Here is a 24610-nt window from a genome sequence, read left to right on the forward strand (position 1 = left end):
CTCCTGATTTTTGTCCCTTAGTTCAGATGAATTTAGTTCCTGAATTAGCTCAGCTGAATTTAGTACCTGAATTGGCTTAGTTGAATTTAGTACCTGAGTTAGCTTGACTGAATTTAGTCCTTGAGTTAGTCCCCTTAACGGCTAGAGCCTTATTGGTTTGTACTGGAAAGCAGAATTTAATAATTACATTCCCACACTGCACAAGTATACATGGGCCTGGAATGTTTGGAATGTTAAATTTAACTTTGGTGATTTTTAAACTTGCCAAACTGCATGTATGAAAAAAGCAAAATGCATTGAATTGTAAGTCACACATAAAGAAAGCAGGTGGCTGAAAGGAGACCAGAGACTGTGGATAATGTGAGGAGTGGATTAGAGCTGTACAGATCACCAGACACTTCGCAGTGTTATTGCTGCGGTTTTACTCTAGGGGGCGCCAGCCTCGCTGTTTTCTGAGGTCGTTCTGTCTGTGACTTTCCTACAGGAGACCAACATCGCTCTGTTCACCGCCTCCTCCTACCAAGTCTTTATCCAGTTCCAGGGACAGTACACCACCATGCCCTCTGGATTCAGACTCACCTGGAGCAGCTGAGGAGATCACACACACACGTACACGCACACACACACTCACACACATATGCACAAACTCACGCACACAAACACATACACACACACGCCCGCTCACACACACTCACGCAACACACATTCATTCTCACCAATCAGATTTAAACATGTAAATTGTCAAAAATGTGATTTAAAAATATTGTTGATGAAAGCATTTGTCTATAAATAATTGTTTATAAATTTAAAAATATGTTTTATTTATGTTTTTATTAAAATAAAATACAGGGTGTTGTGTTGAGTTTGTGTACAATTTGTGAAGATTTTCTGAAAATTACTTTCTCTTATAATGAAGAGAAGAAAGGAATTTATGGAATATTTTCGAGCTGGCTGACTCTTATTGTTGAGGCCATGGTTGATCGCCAGTGCAGAATGCATTTAAAAATATATACATTTCCTTAATGTTATCTATTCAAAGCATTCATATTTATTCATATCTATCTGACCTATGGGCACAGTTAACAGAAACTGTGACGAAAATCCTGCTTAATTCTGATCTGGAATTCTGTAAAGAATCTGAAAATACAGAAAATGGAATAAAAAGAAGCATCAGTCAAACAATATTGTTTACCTTGTACAAATACCTGTTTAACATTTTTTTTAGAAAGACTAATTTGAACAGAATTTTGAAAAGAACAGAGGGTCTTTGCAAAGCAAAATTTGAGAGAAGATATAACTTCAGCTCAGACTTACCTTGCTAGCAACACTTGAGCATTTACTAGTATATGAATGTGTTGTAACCATTTAAAAACCCGCCTGTAACCGTTTCCCTATACGAGACACGATGAAACTTTACAACGTGAGAAATATCTAATAATATGCTCCTTTAAATGTGTTCATGTGCCTCGCGAAGTTGGAATAGCGTTATTGTTCTAACATTTTTTCAAGCCTGTAGGCAACACAGCCAACATTGTGGAAAATAGAGCCTGGAGCGCTGTTTCACTGCGGAGCGCCTTTCAGTTGCAACTTCCTCCCATTCCCAAACAAACGTCGGCCAATCATCTTAAATAGACAATCCTTATTGGTCAGAACAGAATAATTTTAAAGTAATACCCAGAGGAATGCCTTAATTTGATTGGATACAACGGGAGAACTACCCGACTGAATTCCTGACCTGCATAAATCTGAAGGAAGTGTCCTTTTATGGAATGCAGAGAATTTAAGGAACAAACACACCGACTTCCGGTTGACCAGGGTGTGTGCGATTTTTTTTGTACAGCAGTTTTCGGATTGGGAGCCCGTTATCCTTGTGCAAAACAATTTAGCAAATTGGTTCGAGAGAGTTTCAACGGGTTAGAATCGCATTTGGGTTGTTTGTCATTCGTCCAACCAACATGTAAGGAATCTAAACGTGTTATCCGTTTGCAAAGAAAGCTGGTTAACTAGCCACGTTAGCCAGCCGGCTAACTTCCTGACTGCCCAGCGTCTCATAATGTACTATTTACAACTGTGTTGCTAACAGACTGGTCAGCGATTGCTATCTCGCGAGCAACCAAACTTTCTTCGGTTTTTTTCATCTACGAGGCATGCTTATGTCGCTTAGTCTGAGCTGATTGTCTTTTCCCTTTTATGCTTCTGTTGTAGAAAATGTCAAAGTCTTTGAAGAAGATCGTGGAGGAGAGTCGGGAGAAGAACTTGCCCGAAGTGGATATGTGTGACAGAGGCATATCTAACATGCTAGATGTTCCTGGGCTTTGTAAGTAATTATCTTCTTTAATCGTTTCCTATTTTCAGCCCCCAATCCTTTGTGTTATCGGGTCAATATCTCATCTAGTCACAACAGAGATTTAGATCTTATTTGACTAATACCTTTGGGGATTTACGAGGGCTCTAACGGCACCGGGCATTCCAGTTGCTACCTGACCCATAGGGTCACGGCGTGATTTTACGATGTTACTATGTGCAGCAACTCGTAACTTGGATGACAGTTTCTGATGAGACTTAAAAGTAGAATACGTAGTTTCAGTCTGTATACTGTGGAGTTTAGTTCCGACGGCTGGGGGCTGTTATTGTTTTTGCACTTGTTTAAACACTTCGCGACAACTTTTTGCAATTTACTCGGATTTGCCTGTGACTTAATCGATTTCTGGGTCTTGCACCCTTTTAGTCCGTTGGATGCAGTTGGAAAGTCACTCCGCATTAGAGCGACTGCTAGATGTCTATTCGAAAATGTAAGGAATGCAGCTGGTGTGAATATAGCGCTTACTGACTGGTTGTAGACTGTTTGAACGGGAACGAGTTAGTGAAAATCTCATCTTTGTGTTTTTGTTTCAGTCACTCTGTCCAACATCACCCAGTTAGTCCTGAGCCACAACAAACTAACGAGTAAGTTTGACTAATTTTTCTTGTTCTTTCCCTTTCTGATCTGACAGCGTTTGTGCAGTGTAATCACGTGACCAGATTCTCTTTCCACAAGCCGGTGTGAGTTCACTTGTATGCGACTTTGTCCCCGTTATTCATTTCTAATGGGGGAAGGTAGATTATACTTATGCGCCCGCTGTGAATGGTGGCATTTGAGTTTGTGCTTGCTTATTGAACTTGAAGTATGTTAGAATCTAATATGAAACATTTCTACAGCAAACCGTAATTGCAAAACATTTATCACACGTATATAAATGTTCATATGTGTTATTGTAAGTTTGCACCAAGTATGCACGGGTAAACTTGCATGTTTTTTCCCCGTCTGTTCTGACCCCTGACCTGAAGGGGTGTCAATGCTGCATTTGAACACTAGAGGGAGACACTGTCACAGAAAATGAGCTCTACCATGTTGGATGGTGTGGGTCTGTTTTGGAGCGTTTCTGATCATCAAACGAACATAGCAGCACAGTTTATAGACAAACGTACGCCCTTCGGAAGTTAACGTTAACGACGAATACAACTGGGCTTTGCGGGAGGAGGAAGAAAACAGCTTGGGGATTAAAATAGATTTTGTTAAGGAATTACTTTCCCTTAGATATTATGCCACGATACAGATTCAGTTTACAAGACTTGGCCATAGATTCTTTAGTCTCACCAGATGCTCAGATTAAGCATTTCTTCCATCCCCTCTACGGGATGTTTGGGTTGGTAACAATACTGTCTGTTGCTATGTTACAGTACATAATTATCGTTACCGTGGCGTCGTGCCTGGTCTTTGACCGAATTTTCAGCAGATGCCTGCGACATGAGTGTTTGTTTGTGATTCGGCAACAGGGAGATGGAACATCCTGCGTTGAGACTATGCGTTTGAGCGTCTGATATGTCTGCAGAAGCTTGAGATGCGCTGTGGGAACTGATGTCTCCATGACGACTGTCTGGGTCCCTGTCACTCAACCGGTGGTCAGGCTCGGAGGGTTTGCAGCTTTGCTGATTTTTTAGCGTAGCGGTTAGCGTCCTGAGTCGATAGCTTTGAGGTTGCCGGTTTGCTAACCTGGTATTTCCGAAGGCGATGCGCGGTCCAGCCGTTTACACAAATACCGTTAACATTACACCCGTGTGTATGCGATGAGGTCAGGATGAGATTAGTATACCGCGGCTGGCTCTTCGTGCAAAACTCTAGCCGTTTTAATAGCTCGCTTACCAGCACTGTTCACACGTACACTTTCCATTTAAAATTCCCGGCAGAAAATATCCAGATTCCCAATTGACGTTGATAATGTCGACCCACGCTGTTGACGTGTGATCAGCGCATGATTTAGGATCCGGGTTCTCTGCTATGTTGGCTAAATGAAATACTGATGGACGGTAGAACTTGCTTTGTGGTGCACACACTGCTCGCTCTCTGTAACATTACTCGTGATGTTGTCACTAAAACCTCTGTTTTTTCCCCCCATCTTTTTCTTGAGCATTAAATCAGATGTGAGGATTTATTAATATCAATATTTTTTTGGAAGCACAATGTGTTATTTCTGTGGTTTGAGTGAGACTGTTGGCCTGCCTAAAAGTAAAAATGGAAATAATGCTCCCAATCTGTGGAATTTCTGCCATTCTGGCTCTTACTTATAGCATTGGGTGTCGGCCTCTAAACCAGTGGTCTCCAACCCTGGTCCTTGAGAGCTACAGGGTCTGCTGGTTGTCATAGTGACTCTGCACTTCATGAATCAATTAGAGCGGTTGATTACACAGTTATCTCACCTCACCTGGTGTCTTGGGTCTCAATTGGGTGCTGATTTTAAGGTGAAAACAAAAACCAGCAGACCATGTAGCTCTCCAGGACCAGGGTTGGACACCACTGCTCTAAACAATCCCAGTGTTTATTAGTGTCAGTACTCGAGCCAGGGCTTCAGCTATAATTGTATGATGGGACCCCCCCCCCCCTTTTGCTTAATTATGTGCTTTTCATGTTTTAGAGCTGGGGTCCCCAGTCTTATCTAAGAAAGGGCCAGTGCGGGTGCACACACCTGATTTTGCTGTTCACGGTGCTTAGCAAAGACTCTAGTGGTTGATTGCTGCCACACTGGCCCTTTCTGGATGAGACTGGCCCTTCCCGTATGTGGCCCCCTCCCACCGGAGGGAAGAGCGCTCCCTTGTGGAAAATCTTCTGTACCTGCTGAACTGAGGGGGGGAGCCGGGGGGGAGCTGGGGGCGGGGGGGTAATTGAGCAGGCTGTCAGGCTCGTGTCCCTTCATCATGCTGTGAGAAAATAAAAGGATGGGTTTTTCTCTCCGCTCCTGACCCTCTTGGTTATGAGAGTGTTTGAAAGAGTGTTTTGGGCAGGAGCTGGGGGGGGGGGTGTAAGGGGGAGCGGGGGGCAGGTCGGACGCTCTGCGGAGGCTGACCGTTCCAATCACGGGGGGCACAGAGAGGATTTGGGGGTGTGATTACCGAACGCATTCAGGCAGGCTCAGCTCTGATAACTCACTGCACACGCCAGCTCTCTCCTCTCCTGCGGCTTCTCTCTCTCGCTCTCTCTCTCTCTCTCTCCTCCTCCTCTGTTCTTCCCTTCTTCCTTCAGTTTGCTCTCTGCCCTTTTAAAGGAAGCAGAGTCCTCCGCGTGTTTCATTTGTGTGGTTTTCTCGCTGACATAGTGCTGAAACACACAGCGAAGGTGGTTCGATCGTGCTGTTAATTTGTAACTGAGAAAGAAAATGTTTGTGTGGTCCTCCCTGTTGCTTTTTCAAAATTATGAGTCAGTGTTCTAGAACTTCTTTGCTTTCCATTACCAGTAGTGAATGTTACATCAGCGTTAGAATGTTGAGTTAAGAACAATCCAATCACATATTTGTGACCTCACACCTTAAAGGGTTAAACGATCAGGTGTATTCTGTGCAGGATTATTCCCGAAGGGGCGTGGCATAATGACAGGGTCATTGGCCACGCCACTGTCACTGGTGTCATTGTTTCGGGAGTCCCTTCATGTACGATAATACGATTGGGCAAATCTGCGCTGTTTCTGCTTCATCGTTAGCGAGGTGAAGCTCTCCGTATCCGAGCGGATCTGACCGTCTGGTTGTCCTATAGGACAGCGGTTCCCAAACCCCCTCCTCGCTGACCCCCAGCTGTACCCAGGTATTTGACGCGTTTCTCCTCAGGCACACCTGATTGAAGTAATCAAGGCTGGATTAGTGTCAGGTGTGCTTGAGGTGGAACGCGTCTAATACCTGGATACAGCTGGCGGTCAGCGAGGAGAGGCTTGGGAATCACTCTCCTACAGGATCAAGCGCCCTGTCTGGCTGTGAGGTTGAGTTAAAGCCATGAGGAATGTTCATAGTTAACCCTTTAAGGCGTAAGATCACAAATATGTGGTTATAATATTCTTAACTGAACGTTCTAATGCTGATGTCACAATCACCACCGGTGACTGAAAGCAGATGGAGCTCTAGAACACTCACTTGGAACTTTGGGGTGGGGGGGGGAAACATTCTGAAAAACCTGCTCTTCAGAGGGTGAAAATGGCTTCTCTTGCCCCCGCAGCTGTCCCTCCCAACGTCGCCGACATGAAGAACCTGGAGGTGCTGAACGTCTTCAACAACCAGATCGAGGAGCTGCCCACCCAGATCAGCAGCCTGCAGAAACTCAAACACCTGAACCTGGGGTACACCTCCTCCCTCACCCCTTTAATCTCTGTGTCTTCTACCTGTCCCTGTGTATCCTACCTGCCTTTCTCTTTCTGTCCTCAACTCTCTGTCCTTTGCCCCTCTCTCTCTCTCTTTCTTTCTTTCTGTCCTCTGCTCTCTGTGTCCTCTACCTCTCTCTCTCTCTCTCTCTCTCTCTTTCTTTCTTTCTTTCTTTCTGTCCTCTGCTCTGTGTCCTCTACCTCTCTCTCTGTCTCCCTTTCTGTCCTCTACTGACCCCTTGCAGTCAGGATAAGATTTGTCCCCCTCTTTCACCCGCTGCAGTGTGTAAATGAGCTAAGCCTCTTCCCAATCGTCTTCCTGGAATTAAGCCCTGCCCATAAAAGGAACGCAGATCTCACCAATCAGCCGGCTGGAATTCAGCCCTGTCCCTTAAATGGAACACGTAACTCGCCAATCGGCTGGCTGGAATTCAGCCCTGCCCTTAAATGGAACACGTAACTCGCCAATCGGCTGGCTGGAATTCAGCCCTGCCCTTAAATGGAACGCGTAACTCGCCAATCGGCTGGCTGGAATTCAGCCCTGCCCCTGACGGAAGACGTGGCTCACTGGGGAAGCCGCTGGAGTTGAACGCTGCTGCATTGGCCTGCTTCGGTGTGGCTACTGGTGTTTAATAAAGAGAAGCAGCAGACCGTTCGGTCCTCCAGGCCCAGCGCTGGGGTCCTTTGCCCAAAAGGGACACAGTTCTGTGCTTTTCCAGAAGTGCCTGGGCTGAGAGAGAGTGAGGAAGGAGTGAGAGTGGAGGGAGGGAAGGAAGGCTTCTTTCCTTTTTCCCTTTTGGTTTCTCAGTTTTTTTTTTTTTTTGTTTGTCTTTTCCCCCCCCTAAATTAGCATTTACAGTTTGGGAGGAGAAATCCCCCGGAGTTCTGCTTAAGATGGAGAGATCAGCAGAGATAGCGGATTTGACTCAATGTCATGTGGAATTAGGGAGCATTCCAATCTCGCGCGCGTCCGACGTGGCGGGGTGTATTGATTGGCGGGCAGACGTGCGTTGAGGTGGTGTAATCTGAGGCGAGTAAGCCGGCCTGCTGCATTCTGGGACACTCGCCGACGCTCTGATTGGGTTTGCCCCGCCGCGCCCGGCCCTTTGTAATTGCTTTGTACACAAACCTCAAAATCAATTTGAAGCTCCTTCTCCAACCCCCCCCCCCCCCCCCCCACTCCGGGAGAAATAAACACGGTCTGCGTGACTTTGTCCCAGAGTCCTGTCCCTGCTGCAGCGGGACGGAAAGTCATAAGCATTCAAACGCATGCCCAGAGGCATCCGTGCCTGCTCCCGCTCGCATGCACACACACTCGCACACACAACCACACACGCACACACACACACTCGCACACACACATGTGCATACACACACATACTCACTCACATGCACACACACGCATGCACATACACTCTGTCACGCACGCACATGCACTTGCACACACACACACTCGCAAATGCACACACATGCACACACACTCGCGCACACACAATCACACTCACGCACACGAGCACACACAACCACACTCACACGCACACACACTCTCACACGCACACACTCGCACACACAATCACACTCTCGCACACGCACACACACACACGCAATCACACACACACTCACTCGCACACACAATCACATGCACACACACTCGCAGACACACGCACATACACACACACGCTCACATGTACACGTACACACACACACACACGCACTCACTTTGTGGGCATAGGACCTCTGGAGATGGAGGAGTGACATGTAAAATCTCTGTTTGTCTTCCTCTCCCCTCCCTCGGTCTCTCCCCTGCTTCTCTCTCTCTCCCTCCAGGATGAACAGGATGAGTTCTCTCCCCCGTGGTTTTGGCTCCCTTCCCGCTCTGGAGGTTCTGGACCTGACCTACAACAACCTGAACGAGTCGTCCCTGCCCGGAAACTTCTTCTACCTCAGTGAGTCCCTGCCCCGCCCCCCCTCCCTACTTCTGCTGCCTCCCCTACTCCTGCCCCCTACCGCCTCCCCTAGCCCCACCCCCACTGCCTCTCCTAGCCATGCCCTCTACACCGCCCCCTACTCTACCACCTCCCAAAGTCCCCACTCCTACCCCTACCACCTCCCTTAACCTCTCCTCCTACCCTCTACTGCCTCCCCCTAGCCCTCCTCCTACCCCTACTGCCTCCCCCTACCCTGCCTCCTACCCCTACCTAGCCCTCCCCCTGCCCCTATGCCTCCTACCCCCTACTGCCTCCCCCTAGCCCTGCCTCCTACCCCTCTACTGCCTCCCCCTAGCCCTGCCTCCTACCCTCTACTGCCTCCCCTAGCCCTGCCTCCTACCCCTACTGCCTCCCCTAGCCCTGCCTCCTACCCCTACTGCCTCCCCTAGCCCTGCCTCCTACCCCCTACTGCCTCCCCTACCTCCCCTACCCCCACTGCCTCCCAACCCTGCCTCCTGCCCCTACCCCTCCCTACCCCCCACTATCCCACCCCTCCGCCTCCCTAACCTGCCCCTACCCCTCCCTTAGCCCCCCCTCCTACCCCTCCTAGCCTGCCTCACCCTCCACTGCCTCCCCCAAGCCCCGCCCCTACCACCTACTGCCTCCCTAGCTCCGCCCCCTGCCCCTACTGCCTCGCCCACAACTTCCCTGACCGCCCCCTCTCTGTTTGTCTCCCTGATATCTGCTCCTGATTGGTCGACTAGATAAATGATCTGATTGGTAAACAGGGATCCCATGGTGGCAGGGTTATTGTGTGTGTGTTAACCGTGTGTGTGTTCATATTTTGTGTTTGTGTGTTCATAGTGTGCCTGTGTATATACGTGTGTGTTCAGTGTGTGCGCGCGCGCGTGTGTGTGTGTGTGTGTGTGTGTGTTCATAGTGTGTATATGTGTTTGTTCATAGTGTGTGTATGAGTTTGTTTATTGTGTGTGTGTGTGTGTGAAAATCCATAGTGTGTGTCTGTTTGTTTAATGTGTGTTTGTGTGTGTGGTTGTTTGTTCATAGTGTGTATGTATTTGTTTATTGTGTGATTGTGTGTGTGTGTGTGTGTGTGTGTGTGTGTGTGTGTGTGTGTGTTTGTTCATAGTGTGTGTGTTTGTTCATAGTGTGTGTGTGTTTGTTCATTGTGTGTGTGTCTGTGTGTGTGTGTGTGTGTGTGTGTGTGTGTGTGTGTGTGTGTGTGTGTGTTTGTTCATTGTGTATGTGTCTGTGTGTGTGTGTGTGTGTTCGTTCATAGTGTGTGTGCGCTTGCCTATTAGCCGCTGCTCTGTGTGGTTATTAATGGGGTGTGGCTGCTGGTATTGATCAGGCTGTGGCCTGTAGCTCACACCTCGTTCATTTGCAGCCACTCTGCGCGCACTCTATCTCAGCGACAACGACTTCGAGGTCCTCCCGCCTGACATCGGCAAGCTGACCAAGCTGCAGATAGTGAGTCATTTATCTAAATTCCCGCCTAAATCAATCCTCACTTCTGTGTGTTTTTTTTTTTTTTTTTTTGTGTATCTTATTGTTTGCCTGCTGTACGGGTCTGGTGGCCCAGATCTGTTTGAGAATGGATTTAAGGTTTTTAGCTTTGCCCAGATCAGAACTAAGTGTTAGTACTGAAACCTCCTCTACTGCGACGTAAAGAAGGATGGTTAATTGTGTTGGATGAGAAATTGAAATGGTTATTTATTTGTGTTATTTGTACGTATGTCCGTGTCTGCTTCTGTGTTCATGCGTGTATGCCGGTCAGGTTTATTTAACAGGCAGGTTGTTAGGCTGGCTTCTTGCTTCTCGCTGTCTTTTCACAGTTTTACTTTTTGTCTGTTTGTCTTTTCACCCCCCTTTACAGGGGTTTGAACCCTTAGCTGCTAGGTCGTTACCACGTAGTCAAGTGCTAACAGTCAGGTGCTTCCTTCTCTCTCACTCTCCCTCCCCCTTTCCTCTCCCCCTTTCCTCTCCCTCTCTCTCTCATGCTCACTCTCCTCACGCCTCTCTCTCTCATCTCCTCTCATCTCTTTCCTCACTCTCTCTCTCTCAGCTGAGTCTGCCAGCAACTGCATCTGACCCTCTCTCTGCCCACACTGAGTCTGGAGATGGCCACTATGATCTGCACATCCATCTACCCCAATGACTGATTGCAATCCCAGCTAAGTACTACACATCAAAACACAATATAACTATATCCATCTATACACACATATACACAATATAATACATATACACAACACACAATATATACTATATACACTATACACAATATACACAATATATACAACATACACAATATATACTATATCCACTATACACAATATACACAATATATACTATATACACAACATACACACACATATATACACAACATACACAATATATACTATATACACAACATACACAATACATACTATATCCACTATACACAACATACACAATATATACTATATCCACTATACACAATATACACAATATATACTATATACACAACATACACAATATATACTATATCCACTATACACAATATATACTATATACACAACATACACAATATATACTATATCCACTATACAAAATATACACCATATACTATTATATCGCGTGCGCGTGCGTGTGTGTGCTTGCGCGCGTGCGCGTGTGTACGCAGCGACGGTTTTGGGATGGGCCTCGCTTGGTCGAGCGCTGCGATGCAGATTCTCCCGATGTTTCCCTGGTCTTTGCATGGATTATATTTGGAGATGCGGGTGCATCTGGCTTTGACAGCCGTTCTGTCGCCTGAGGGGAGATGCTGTGCATGTAATTGACACCCCAAACTCCCCGCCCCTACCCCTCATTAAACTTTGATTTGAATTTCTACCTTTTTCAGATTCACATCACACTACATAATGGTGTGTTAATTTTCTTTTAGCGGTGAAGAACCAGGCCAGATAGCATGAGGATATAGAACTTAGTAAGGTCTCTCTTCTAGTTCCTTGTAGGTGTAGCATGAGGATATAGAACTTAGTAAGGTCTCTCTTCTGGTTCCTTGTAGGTGTAGCATGAGGATATAGAACTTAGTAAGGTCTCTCTTCTAGTTCCTTGTAGGTGTAATTAGCAACACGCGGTTATTTTGGCTGTTATTACCGTGTTATGTGACTGTTATTGCTGTTTATGTGTACGTATATATGTATTTGTACGCGTATATGTATCTATACACAACTATAACATTATTCTGTTGATGTTCTTTGTTGTCTGAAATTTTGAATGCTCTTTGCCATGCTTCTGGCAATACGAACGGATATTTTGTCATGCCAATAAAGCACTTTCAGTTTGAATTTGCGATAAACGGCTGTGATTGGCCCGCTGGCGCGGTCGCTCTCGGTACGCGGCTCGTGTTAATGGGGATGAAGAGGTCGGTGGGCGTAAGTGAAAGAGGGAAGGGGAGTTCATCGGCAGCTTTGCTGTCGGAGGAGCGCACTGCGGACTGAAGCGGAGGGCTGTGGGCTAAATAGCTTTAATGGAGCTGTCTGCTGGCTGATCCAGGGCTGTGCAGCGTGTCTGCTGGCTGATCCAGGGCTGTGCGGCGTGTCTGCTGGCTGATCCAGGGCCGTGCAGCGTGTCTGCTGGCTGATCCAGGGCCGTGCAGCGTGTCTGCTGGCTGATCCAGGGCCTGGCGGCGTGTCTGCTGGCTGATCCAGGGCCTGGCGGTGTGTCTGCTGGCTGATCCAGGGCCTGGCGGCGTGTCTGCTGGCTGATCCAGGGCCTGGCGGCGTGTCTGCTGGCTGATCCAGGGCCTGGCGGCGTGTCTGCTGGCTGATCCAGGGCTGTGCGGCGTGTCTGCTGGCTAAATCGCAGGGCGTGGGCGTGTCTGCTGGCTGAATCCAGGCTGCTGCGGGGGTCGCATGCGCTGATCGAGGGCTGTGGGCTGTTTTGGTCTGCTTGGCTGATCCAGGGCTGTGCGGCGTGTCTGCTGGCTGATCCAGGGCTGTGCGGCGTGTCTGCTGGCTGATCCAGGGCTGTGCGGCGTGTCTGCTGGCTGATCCAGGGCTGTGCGGCGTGTCTGCTGGCTGATCCAGGGCTGTGCGGCGTGTCTGCTGGCTGATCCAGGGCTGTGCGCGTGTCTGCTGGCTGATCCAGGGCTGTGCAGCGTGTCTGCTGGCTGATCCAGGGCTGTGCAGTGTGTCGGCTGGCTGATCCAGGGCTGTGCGGCGTGTCTGCTGGCTGATCCAGGGCTGTGCGGCGTGTCTGCTGGCTGATCCAGGGCTGTGCGGCGTGTCTGCTGGCTGATCCAGGGCTGTGCGGCGTGTCGGCTGGCTGATCCAGGGCCTGGCGGCGTGTCTCCTGGCTGATCCAGGGCCTGGCGTGCAGCCTGTGCTTAATTGGTCGGCTCTTTGACGGGGATTCTCATTAATGAATTTATTTTGGCCAGACTGGCGCTAATGGCGAGCGCTGTTAATGAGCCCCCCTGTGTGCTCGGACCCGTCACGTTAGCACCCCGACCCGCCCCTGCGTCAGAAACATCGCCAAAAACCCTGTCCTAATTTCACACACCTTCTTTTCTACCTTTCTTTTTTTTTCTGTCCTTTCTGCCTGCACCTCCCACTCCCTCTCCCTCTTTCTCCACCTCTCTCTCTGTCTGTCTCCTTCTCCTTTTTTCTCTGTCTCTCTATTTCAGTTTGCTTTATTGGCAACCAAAAGCAATACACGGGAACACGGGAAGCACATACAACATGTATGACCCACAACACGACAAACATTTAAATAAATGTCTCTCTCTCTCCCTCTTCCCCTGTCCCCCTCTCTCTCTCTCCTCTCTCCCCTCTTCCCCTGTCCCTCTCTCTCTCTCTCCCTCTCCCCTTTCCCCTGTCCCCCTCTCTCTCTCCCTCTCTCTTCTCTCCCCTCTCCCTCTCTCTCTCCTCTCCCCTGTCCTCATCCTCTCTCGCCCTCTTCTCTCACCTTGTCCCCGTCCCTCCCTCTGCCCCTCTCTCTCTCTCTCTCTCTCTCTCTCCCTCTTCCCCTGTCCCCCCTCCTCTCTTCTCTCCCTCTCTGTCTCTCCCCTGTCTCTCTCTCTCTCTCTCTCTCCCCCTCTCCCCCTGTCTCTCTCTCTCTCTCTCTCCCCCTGTCCCCCTGTCTCTCTCTCCCCGTCTCTCTCTCTCTCTCTCCCTCTCTCCCTCCCTCTCCCCCTGTCCTCAGGTAACCTGGACCTTACGGGGCCCAAGCAGGTCTTCAAAGCGGAGAACAACCCTTGGGTGACCCCGATAGCGGACCAGTTCCAGCTGGGCGTGTCCCACGTCTTCGAATACGTCCGCTCCGAGACCTACAAGTAGTAAGTGAGCGCGTCAGCGCATCAGCGGAGCGGATTTATCCATCCGGTGCGTTTCCCAGGACGTCCAAGACTCCCGCACAGAAGCCGCGCGCGACAGCAACTAGTGGGGAAAAGCTTGAGAAGAGAGAGGGGAAAGTGTGTGTGTGAGGCCGGTCGTTCTGTCCGTCGGTACGTTTCCATAAGAATCCTGATTGGACCCGCCGGCTAAAAAAAAAAAAGACTCTCCAGTGGGGGGAGAACCCTCAAACGGTGAAGAAATCTCAAGAGGATCCGGGCTGTAGAGGGAGAGCCCATCCTCCACTGGGGCAGCCTGGTGTAGAGCAGAATGGATGGAATGCAGGAGAAAGGCTACAGGGGGTGTGTCACAGGTCAGGACCAGGTCTCTGGGCCCCTGTCCCGCGTGCATGGATCGTCTCATCTTTCACGTTTCAGATATTTAGCGCTGCGGGTTTACGATGAGGGACCCAGGGCGTATTAGTGTACGTCGAGCCAGCGTGCTGCGCTCCTGTCCGTCGGCTCAGGTTAAGCCGCTCAGAGTGACGCGGCGTCCAGCGCGAAGGAGAGAGAAAGCGATGATGAGTGCCTGTCGATGCGTTTTTTTGCAGCGCGTCATTGAGATGGATCGTGCTCCCGATGCATCCTGTAGCGAGTGACAGGATCAATGCTGGTGTATGAAGGCTAACGTACACACACTCGCACGCCCTTTCACTCGTGCACACACACACACACACACACTCTCATACACACACACACACTCATACACAGACACACACACTCTCATACACACACACACACACACACACTCTCATACACACACACACACACACACGACACACACTCTCCCTACACACACACACACACGCTCTCATACGCACACACACACACACACACACACACACTCTCATACGCACACACACACACACACACACACACACTCTCTCATACCACGCACACACACACACACACACACACACGCTCTCATACGCACACACACGTACATACACGCACACGCACACACACACACTCTCACACACACACACAACACACACACACACTCTCACACACAACACACACACACACCTACCACCACACACACACACACACACACTCTATACACACACACACTCTCATACGCACACACACACACACACACACACCACACACACACACTCATCCACACACACACACACACTCTCACACCAACACACACTCTACACGCACGCGCAACACACTCTCACCACACACACTCCATCAACACGGCGCACACACACACACACTCTCATACGCACACACACACACACACACACACACACTCCGGAAAGTGCTGCTGCCGCCAGGTTTCACGGAGGCTGAAGTGGAAATGAGGAAATGTGAGAGATTGTCTCTTCCCGGCGCGGGAGGACGTGTTCTCCCTGGGGAGGGAGGAGAGATCAGTTCCGGCGAGGGGTTAGCGGTGCGCTACACAAACGCGCTCGGGCGGGCAGCCGAACAATAAAAGAGGGATTTTCTCTCTTCCCTCTGCTCCCTGGGTTCGAGCCGCATGGCTCTGGGTTGTCATTAGCACAGTCTGTGAGAAGTGGGGGGGTGGGGGGGGACATAGATCCATACCCTGAAGCTTGGTTTTTAATATGACCACAGGTCCCAGTGACTCAAGAGTAAGGCTTAGTTTAGCGTACCCAAAACTGAGAATCGTACACACGCGTGGGCCCACATAATCACACACACAAATGCGCACGCATGCACACACACACACACGCACACACGCACACACACACACGCACGCACGCACACACACACGCGCACACACACACACACACTCACACCCTTTCAGGTTTTCCCGTGATTCTCGGCTCTGAGCTCACTTGCGACATGAGCAGAAAAGCGCATTCTCAACGTGAAATGTAGCACCCGCACCCCCCTGCCCCGTCCATCCCCCTGCCCCTCCCTGCCCCCCTGCCCCCCCCGCCCCCCCCGCCCCCCCGCACGTGTTTGACACTCGCTCGCTGATGCAGCGCTGCTCTCTGACGAATGGAAGCTCCTGCGACGGTTTGTCGATGGCGTCTGCGCCTGCGATCGTTCGACGGCGGACGGCCTTCGGAAAAGGCGCGCCGTGTGATGAATCGGGGCGGCGTACGCGGGAGTCTTGGCGGCTCTGACGTCGCCGCTGTTTTTACCGCCGGAGTCATCATCCGTCATCCGGCTGGGGTTCGATGTGTCGCCCATCGCTGCCTATCGCTAGTCCGCCCTGCCGATTGGTGGGTTCCGCCCCTTTGGAACCACGCCTCTTTTGATTGGTTTAGAGATCGTTTTAGCGGAGTTTGTGCCATTGTGACCAGTCCCAACATTTGTCAATCAACTGTTACAAGCCTCCCCCCCCCCCCACCTTTTCCATCAGTGAGCGTGTTTTTCCAGTTTTTCGAAATGAATTTACCAACATATGAGCATAAAAAAGAGCGCCTGATGTTCATGTGCAAAGGTCAACAGCTTCACAGCTGAAATGGTCTGAGTCTGTTGGCGTAAATCTGCTCAGCAACGGGCACCGCCCCCTTCTGGAGCAACTAGGAAGCGTCAACAAGAGCAGGGATTGATGTATTGGCTTCTTTCAGTCCTCAGCGTTTGCTTAAACACAAGAACTGACTTCCACTTCCCAGCTTTCTTTTCCGTGGAGTATGTGAACAGTGAGCACGTCCTAGCCTGAGGATTAGTGCTTTCCTGACAGGGACTGGTCTTCCTCCAAAACGCTACTGTAGTCTTCCTCCAGAAATCTACTCTAGTCTTTCTTCAGAACTCTAGTCTAGTCTTCCTTCAGAACTCTACTCTAGTCTTTCTTCAAAACTGTAGAACTCTCCTTCTCTGCAATGTTTGGACCTGCAGACAGCGGAGGAAGTGCTTCCTAAATCAACCTTCTCCTCTTTTTATCAGTCCCCCCCCCTCCTTCAGAGGGTAGAGGGTCTGTGTGATCCTGCCCCCCCCCACTCCCCCCGATACATATTTAATGTGACAGCTTGTTACGCTGACAGGGGCTCCACAGCTGGGCAAACACAAGGATCCATGGTGCGTTCCACATTAACATACCCTAAACCCTGCTCCTCTCTTCTTCTCTCCCATCTTTTATTCATTTTTTCCTTCTGTCTCCATCTCTCCACGAGCACACATCGACATCATCCTCTTCTGATACTGCATGAGGCTCTCTCTCTCTCTCTCTCTCTCTCTCACTCTCCTTCTCCCTCTCTCCCTCTCCCCCTCTCTTTCCCTCTCTTTCCTTCTCCTTTCTCTCCCTCTCTCTGTCTTTCAACCGTCCCCTTTTCTTCTCTCTACCTTCATCTCTACTTCTGTCTGCGTCTAGCTCTCTTGAGCTCAGCCTCTCCCTCAACATGGCTGCAGTACATTTCCCTGTCCACTAGATGGCAGAAAGAAAAACACAGATTACATTACATTAAAGGCATTTAGCAGACGCTCTTATCCAGAGCGACTTACACAACTTTTACATAGCATTTTACATTGTATCCATTTATACAGCTGGATATATACTGAAGCAATTTCGGTTAAGTACCTTGCTCAAGGGTACAACGGAAGTGTCCTACCCGGGAATCGAACCTGCGACCTTTCGGTTACAAGCCCAGTTCCCTACCCACTGTGCTACACTCCGTCCTCAGATTAGCGAGCACAACAAGGCTACACAGCCCTTTTTACGTGTGTGTATGTATGTATGTGTGTTTTTATTATTTATTTTTATTTTTTGATGGGCCCCTTTCACATGCTGGCTATGCTTCTCTCAGCACAACACCACCACCCCCCCCCCCACCCTTCTCTATCCTCCACATTTAAATAACGAATACAAAGTTTTTACACCTCTGAGCTTTGGGCTCTAAGAGTCAGGAACGATAATTAGCCTGCGATTTGCTTCTGATTATGCTAATTGCCAGAGCGTGCCCTCTCAGCATTTCACTGAGTTTACAGCAGGAGTTGCTTGAAGTTCCCCCGGCTGAGACTGGTGACTGCAGGGTCTCACACGTGTATATCAAGCTGTTATGTATAAGTCAGGTTCTTGTATATATGAAAATAGGCTTAGAGTGCTATATCCACAAACCTGTAATATTCGTTACTGTGAGAGTGCCCTATTCAGGAAGCTGTAATATCCGTTACTGTGAGAGTGCCCTATTCAGGAAGCTGTAATATCCGCTACAGTGAGAGTGCCCTATTCAGGAAGCTGTAATGTCCGTTACTGTGAGAGTGCCCTATTCAGGAAGCTGTAATATCCGTTACAGTGAGAGTGCCCTATTCAGGAAGCTGTAATATCCGTTACTGTGAGAGTGCCCTATGCTGGATCCCCAGCTCCCCACCTCCAACCTCTTAAGCAGAAACCAGCATCACATATCGCTGCATGTTAATTCTTAGGTATTGTTAGGTTAATTCCCATGAATTAAAGATAAGTCCGATATTTATTCCATTGTTTGTGTCTAGCGGTGCAGATTCCGGCTCTTTGGCCCTTGTGTTTGCTGAGTGTGTGGTCGTGGCTGAGCGAGAGAGTCTGTAGTTAATCATGTACTTAATCCCCGTCGTTTGAGGCGCTAATGACTCGCCCAGCCTGGTATTTGGGGGGGTGGGGGGCGGGGGGCAGGGGTGGCTCATCCATTTATGCCCGGCCAGTGCTGGCAGACAGGCTGTGATTGGCTGAACTGGGCATCTGGGTTTCCGTGGCGCTAAGGCAGTGTTTACACCTCTTTAAAAAAATTTTTTTTTTTTAAATCAATAAATAAATAAAAAAAGTCAGGGAGGTGAAATGTGGAGTTTAGCTGCTGACTGAGGTTCACAGCATGTTACATATTCAGTAGTCAGAGCTTAAACAGCAATACAGAGCCACAGCCTGCCTGGGGGGGGAAATGATGGTTTCTGGAGACTGTTCCAGGCTCAGTGTGACGTACCCAAGCCCCTCTACCTCTGGACGGAGTGTAGCACAGTGGGTAAGGAACTGGGCTTGTAACCGAAAGGTCGCAGGTTCGATTCCCGGGTAGGACACTGCCGTTGTACCCTGGAGCAAGGTACTTAACCGAAATTGCTTCAGTATATATCCAGCTGTATAAATGGATACAATGTAAAATGCTATGTGAAAGTTGTGTAAGTCGCTCTGGATAAGAGCGTCTGCTAAATGCCTGTAATGTAAAATGTAATGGTTCTGACATGTAGGGTCTGAAGTTCAAGATAAGCATTGGGCGGGGTTGCTGATTGGAGCAGTTATAAGCATTAGGGCGGGGCTGTAGGCTGTTTCTCAGACAGTCGGCCTATCTGGTGGGATTTGGCGTGGCGTGGGTGGGGTCAAACTGGGATCAGTCAGTCCTCGTTATCTCAGGGTGGTGGACAGCTGGCCGGCTCCTGCATCTGGAACATCGTGACAGGCTTGGGGGCGGGGGGGGTCGGGTCGGGGTGCGGGATAATGAATCAGACCCCCCCCCCCGAAGACACGGGCCGAGGAAGAACAGGAATGAGAGACACACAAAACAATGCGACTCCCTCCTCCTCTATATCCCAGAATGCCATTGGAGAGTAGAACAGGAAATGCTTTATGTACAGGCCAGTAGCGCACTGCACATCCTTTATGACTGTCGAAAAGTTGCAGTTAGCAAACTCTCAGTATTTGCCTGTTTGTGCAGCATTTCTTGATTTTGCTGTATTGTGTCCATTAGGTAATTTTATAGTTGTTTATGGATGTTAAATATATCGTCGTATTGGTTGTGATTTAATTATAAGACATGTCTTGTCCTGTCCACCGCACTGAGCATGGGAATAGTGGTGATCTAATAAAATGTTATGACATATGACTTATTTACACGATACGTTTGTGTAAGCATGTTTATGTGTTATTAGCACTGTTACTGCCCACCGTCTGCCGATGGCTAATGCAAACAGAAAGGAAGGTAGAGCACATCAGTCATCTGATTGGCTGCCTGCTCCGTATGGCCATTTGTCGTGTGTCTTAATTATTGTCGTTCGGTCTCATTGACCTCGCGCTCAAACCCCCTCCTCCCCCCGCCACTATGGATCTAGTTCTGCTCTCTCGGAGGAGCGCAGGTTGTAGGTTTTATGATTTTGTGGAATTCCTCTCCCTGGGGATTGTGGGTAAGTGAGCGGTGGAGCGTGTGGGGCCCGGCCGGGGATCACGGTTGATCAGAATTGTCGTGTGAGCGAAAGAAAGAAAGAAAGAAACACACCATCGGACATTAGAAATAATCAAATTAACACCTATTAGGCTGGTCACAGAATTGGTAGCGGCTGCCTCACACACAGGCATGCATACGCACACACACACACACACACACACACACACACACACACACACACACAGCTGGAGTTAAGGTTAACTGATACAGGCTCACTCAGATTGCCTGGAGCGTGTGCAGTTGGATTCCTAAGTCACTAAGTGCGAGGAAATGGAGAGATTGTTGTTGAGTTTTAATTTGAGTGATAGTTTGAGTGATTGACGGATCGAGTGATGGTTAGAGTGGTAGTTAGTGATAGTTCTAGAGTGGCAGTTTGAGCGGTAGTTAGTGATAGTTCTAGAGTGGCAGTTTTAGAGTGATGGTTAGTGATAGTTCTAGAGTGGCAGTTTGAGCGGTAGTTAGTGATAGTTCTAGAGTGGCGGTTTGAGTGGTAGTTAGTGATAGTTCTAGAGTGGCAGTTTGAGTGGTAGTTAGTGATAGTTCTAGAGTGGCAGTTTGAGCGGTAGTTAGTGATAGTTCTAGAGTGGCAGTTTGAGTGATAGTGATAGTTCTAGAGTGGCGGTTTGTGTGGTAGTTAATGATAGTTCTAGAGTGGCAGTTTTAGAGTGATGGTTAGTGATAGTTCTAGAGTGGCAGTTTGAGCGGTAGTTAGTGATAGTTCTAGAGTGGCGGTTTTAGAGTGATGGTTAGTGATAGTTTTAGAGTGGCAGTTTGAGTGGTAGTTAGTGATAGTTTTAGAGTGGTGGTTCTGCTCTTGTTTAGTTTAAGGCCGAGCGGAGCCTCTGAAGGTACGGTCTCTCAGAAGCAGGTCCCCAGGGTTTGGCTTTCTCTGCTTCAGGAGGTTGTCCTGCTGGAGCCAGTGAGGCACAGCAAACCCCCATCCCCCCCCTCACGGGACAGAGGGGCCCCTGCGCCTCCCACAGGGGCCCCCACAGCACCTGTGTGGGGTGACTGACACTCCCTTCCAAAAATACTGCAGGATTTAACCATAACTGTACCCGGCCCAATCAGATACATTACTGCAGGATTTAGCCTTACCTGTAACTACCTGAGCCTATCAGATACTTGTTTTGTTTTTTGTCAGTGCAGTTATGAAGTAGTTTAATGTTACCTGACAGCTGTTATCACTCAGGCTTCAAGGGGGAGCCCATGTTACCAGGTGCTTTGTTTTTAGATTTCTCTCTTTTTTTGTACTCTCTCTCTCTTTCAGTCTGTCTCATTTGCCCCCTCTCTGTTTTTTACCTTCTTCCTCCTCTTTTCTCTCTCCCTCTGCTCTCCCCCCTCTCTCCCTCTCTCTCTCTCTCTCTCTCTCTGCTCTCCCCTCTCTCTCTCTCTCTCTCTACCCCCCGCGGTGTGCGAGTCTGCCGCTCTCTCCTCCTTTTTTAAGCGGGGAGGTGTGGTGCGCAGGTCCCCCCAGCGTGCGCAGATGCTGCCGTGCTGTCTGCCGCACGCCGGAGGTGTGAGGAGGTCTGCAAGCCGGGGAAGTGCAACATTAACTACATTATTAATGAGGCGTCATTAACACCTGCAGTGGGAGATTGCCACTGTGTCTGTCTGTCTGCTGGCGTGTGTGCGTGTGTGTGTTTGTGTGTGTGTGTGTGTGTGTGTGTGTGTGTGTGTGTTGTGTGTTGTGTGTGTGTGTGTGTGTGTGTGTGTGTGTGTGTGTGTGTGTGGTGTGGTGTGCGCATGTGGTGTGGCGTGGTGTGTGTGTGTTTTGTGTTGTGTGTGTGGTGTGTTGTGTGCGTGTGTGTGTGTGTTAGGGAGATGGAGTCCTGTACACACACAGTACATGGTAGCTTCCTCTTCCTCTTTGGGGTTCTGCTGAATTTTTTTAAATTGCACTGAAAACCAGGGGCCCCTCAGGGCCACGCACTGGACCCCTTTTTCAACTGCTGACATCACTGTATAGAGGTGGATTCTGGGTAATGTGTGTAAATGGCTGATGGGTAATTTACAGAGGTGGATTCTGGGTAAAGTGTACGGGTGGCTGATAGGTAATGTACTGAGGTGTATTCTAGGTTGTGTATGGGTGGCTGATGGGTAATGTGTGCAGGTGGCTGATGGTTAATGTTCACAGGTGGATTCTGGGTAATGTGTGCAGGTGGCTGATGGGTAATGTCCACAGGTGGATTCTGGGTAATGTGTGCAGGTGGCTGATGGGTAATGTGTGCAGGTGGCTAATGCGTAACATGCATTTTGGTCTCTTCCTACAGTCTCTATGGGAGGCACATGCAGGCCAACCCTGACCCTCCCAAGAAGAGCAACGACAAGTCCAAAAAGATCAGCCGCAAGCCACTGGCATCCAAAAACAAGTGAGGAGGAGGATGAGGAAGAGGAGCACCGCCATATCGGGAACCTCGCTGCACGTGCCTTTCCCCACATTTTTCTATTTATTTACTAAGTCTTTTTTTATTTAAATATGCATTTTATACTGCAAAAAAGCCACAGTTACGCTGTGCTGGCGTTGTCAGAGCGGAGTTGGGCGGTGGGGAGGGGTGACACAGAGCACGCCTTTACTGCTACTATTAAAAAAATGTTTATTGCTGAGGTGGGCAACCAGGGCCATGCCTGTTACTGGTTTCCATGCCAACTCCTGGCCTTCGTTATTTAATTAGCCCTACCATTCGACGTTTCAGCTACGTTTCTTTTGTAAGTGCACGAAAGACAGCTGAAGACTGTTCTTATGTCCCCGTGTGAAACGTTTTACTGCGATATACTCCACCAGTGAAACAGTGTTAGTGTCTACGGCCAGTTAGCGCTCTTAGCCACGGTGACTGGTGGAAACGAAAGCCCGCTCACACACACCGGTCCTCCAGGACCGGAAATTGCCCCCCCCCCCCCCCCCGGTTTATTATATCAGGTGGTCCGGTTTCTGAGTCAGCAATGCAGGGGTTGAGAAGGGGAGGTGTTCAGCGTCTGGAGGAGTTTAGTGACAGACTCCTGCTCCATTATCTATTCAGTGCAAGAATTTTATTATTTTTTTGATCAGATGTGCTGGAAGTTCTACAGTTGCTCACCGCGCAGTGCGCCGTTGGTGTCCAGCGTAAGAGTAAATGGTAAATGGACTGCATTTATATAGCGCTTTTATCCAAAGCGCTTTACAATTGTAAAGAGTAGAATTTACAAATTTATAGGAGTAAAGCACCGCCGGTCTGTGCAGTTGTTTAGAGTAACTGCATGGAGTATAAACCAGGGCACAAGGACCCGGCCGGACTGTGGCTGTACTCCCCTCTGCATTTCTACAGGAAGCCAAATGAAAAATCATATTTAAAATAACCTAACCACAGCAGCGGAGAATGGCGCACAACCCTAGCCTGTTGCTGTTTCCTGGCTGGCTTCGCGTGGGGTTTTCCACATGGATGTATTTGACCCGATGGATGCGTGTTTGGCTGAACAGCTTGCCGTTTAATGAGCGGTTGGACTGTTCTGCTGTGTTAATTAAGCAAAGGTCAGTGTGCCAGGTCCGGAACCTTACTGTGTGTTATGGTGCTACTCGCTGAAGGTGTGCACTCTCCCATCCCAAACAGTATTGTCGCCCCCGTGACAGTGCCTGCCCACTGTAGGGAATGGAGCACAGAGAACGTTCCGGAACCCAGCGGACCCAGTTCTTCCCCAGTTGGTATCCTGGGACATTTAAAAAAAAAAAAAAAAAAAAAAAAGACGACACATTTTGAAAGTCATCTTCTCCTGCTGTGGTTGCTGGAGGCTGTGCCCCCGCCCCCTCCCCCAGCCGGTCTCTGAGCCAATCAAAAGGCTTTGTCCAGTTGTGCTGAAGCACCGTGATTGGTGGAAGTTTGTCCAATCAGTCCCCGAATGATTTTGGACTCCATTTTGGCTCTACCTACTGTGGGTCCCTTGCCTTTCAATAAAGTCAAAACCCCAGAAAACAGGTCACCAGTTACAGTTAGCAAAGGCCTTTTAAAAACTCGTAAAAACAGTTACCTCGGTACCTACAAAACGGGAGCGTGGCCTTAAATGTCTGAACAAACCTTCCGCACATTTAATTTCCATCAGCGTCGTGCCAACAGTCCAAAACATTTCATCGAGATGAATGAGTGAATGTCGACTTCATTCAGCCGGTAGCTTTTATAACTATTTTATATCACTGCATTATAGCCGAATGTGTACTGCCTATATTTTAAATAAAGTTATCTCTTTGTTTGAACCACATGGTTTCTGCATTGCCTCGTTGCTGGGTTGTTTGTTTTTGGGGGTTAGTGTGCATCACTGGAAAGTCACGCTGTTGGCTGTGAAGAGATGCAAGGTTGTTGGGTTGAGTTTGTGGTGCTGGAATAATTCACACACACACACACTCACTCACAAGCACACCCTCGCTCACACGCACACACACACACACACACACGCACGCTCTCTTTATCGCGGAGGATAATTGGATCTCGGCGGGCTGACCTTTCTGTGTGCGGAGTTGGTAATGAGCGGTATTGACCTGACGGGCTCCATATCG

General features: G+C 49.0%; 1 protein-coding gene across 1 annotated transcript; it reads left to right on the forward strand.

The window, feature by feature from the left end:
• The first annotated feature begins 1822 nt into the window (after positions 1-1822).
• On the forward strand, positions 1823-24313 carry rsu1 (Ras suppressor protein 1). The gene is made up of 9 exons (XM_064334139.1): positions 1823-1957; positions 2206-2317; positions 2896-2946; positions 6517-6637; positions 8486-8604; positions 9992-10244; positions 13093-13111; positions 13707-13927; positions 22359-24313. The coding sequence occupies exons 2-9, from the start codon at positions 2209-2211 to the stop codon at positions 22459-22461; spliced, it is 996 nt and encodes a 331-aa protein (XP_064190209.1). The 5' UTR covers positions 1823-1957; positions 2206-2208; the 3' UTR covers positions 22462-24313.
• Positions 24314-24610: the final 297 nt, after the last annotated feature.

Source organism: Anguilla rostrata, chromosome 4, assembly GCF_018555375.3.
Source record: "Anguilla rostrata isolate EN2019 chromosome 4, ASM1855537v3, whole genome shotgun sequence".
Classification (NCBI taxonomy): Eukaryota; Metazoa; Chordata; class Actinopteri; order Anguilliformes; family Anguillidae; genus Anguilla; species Anguilla rostrata.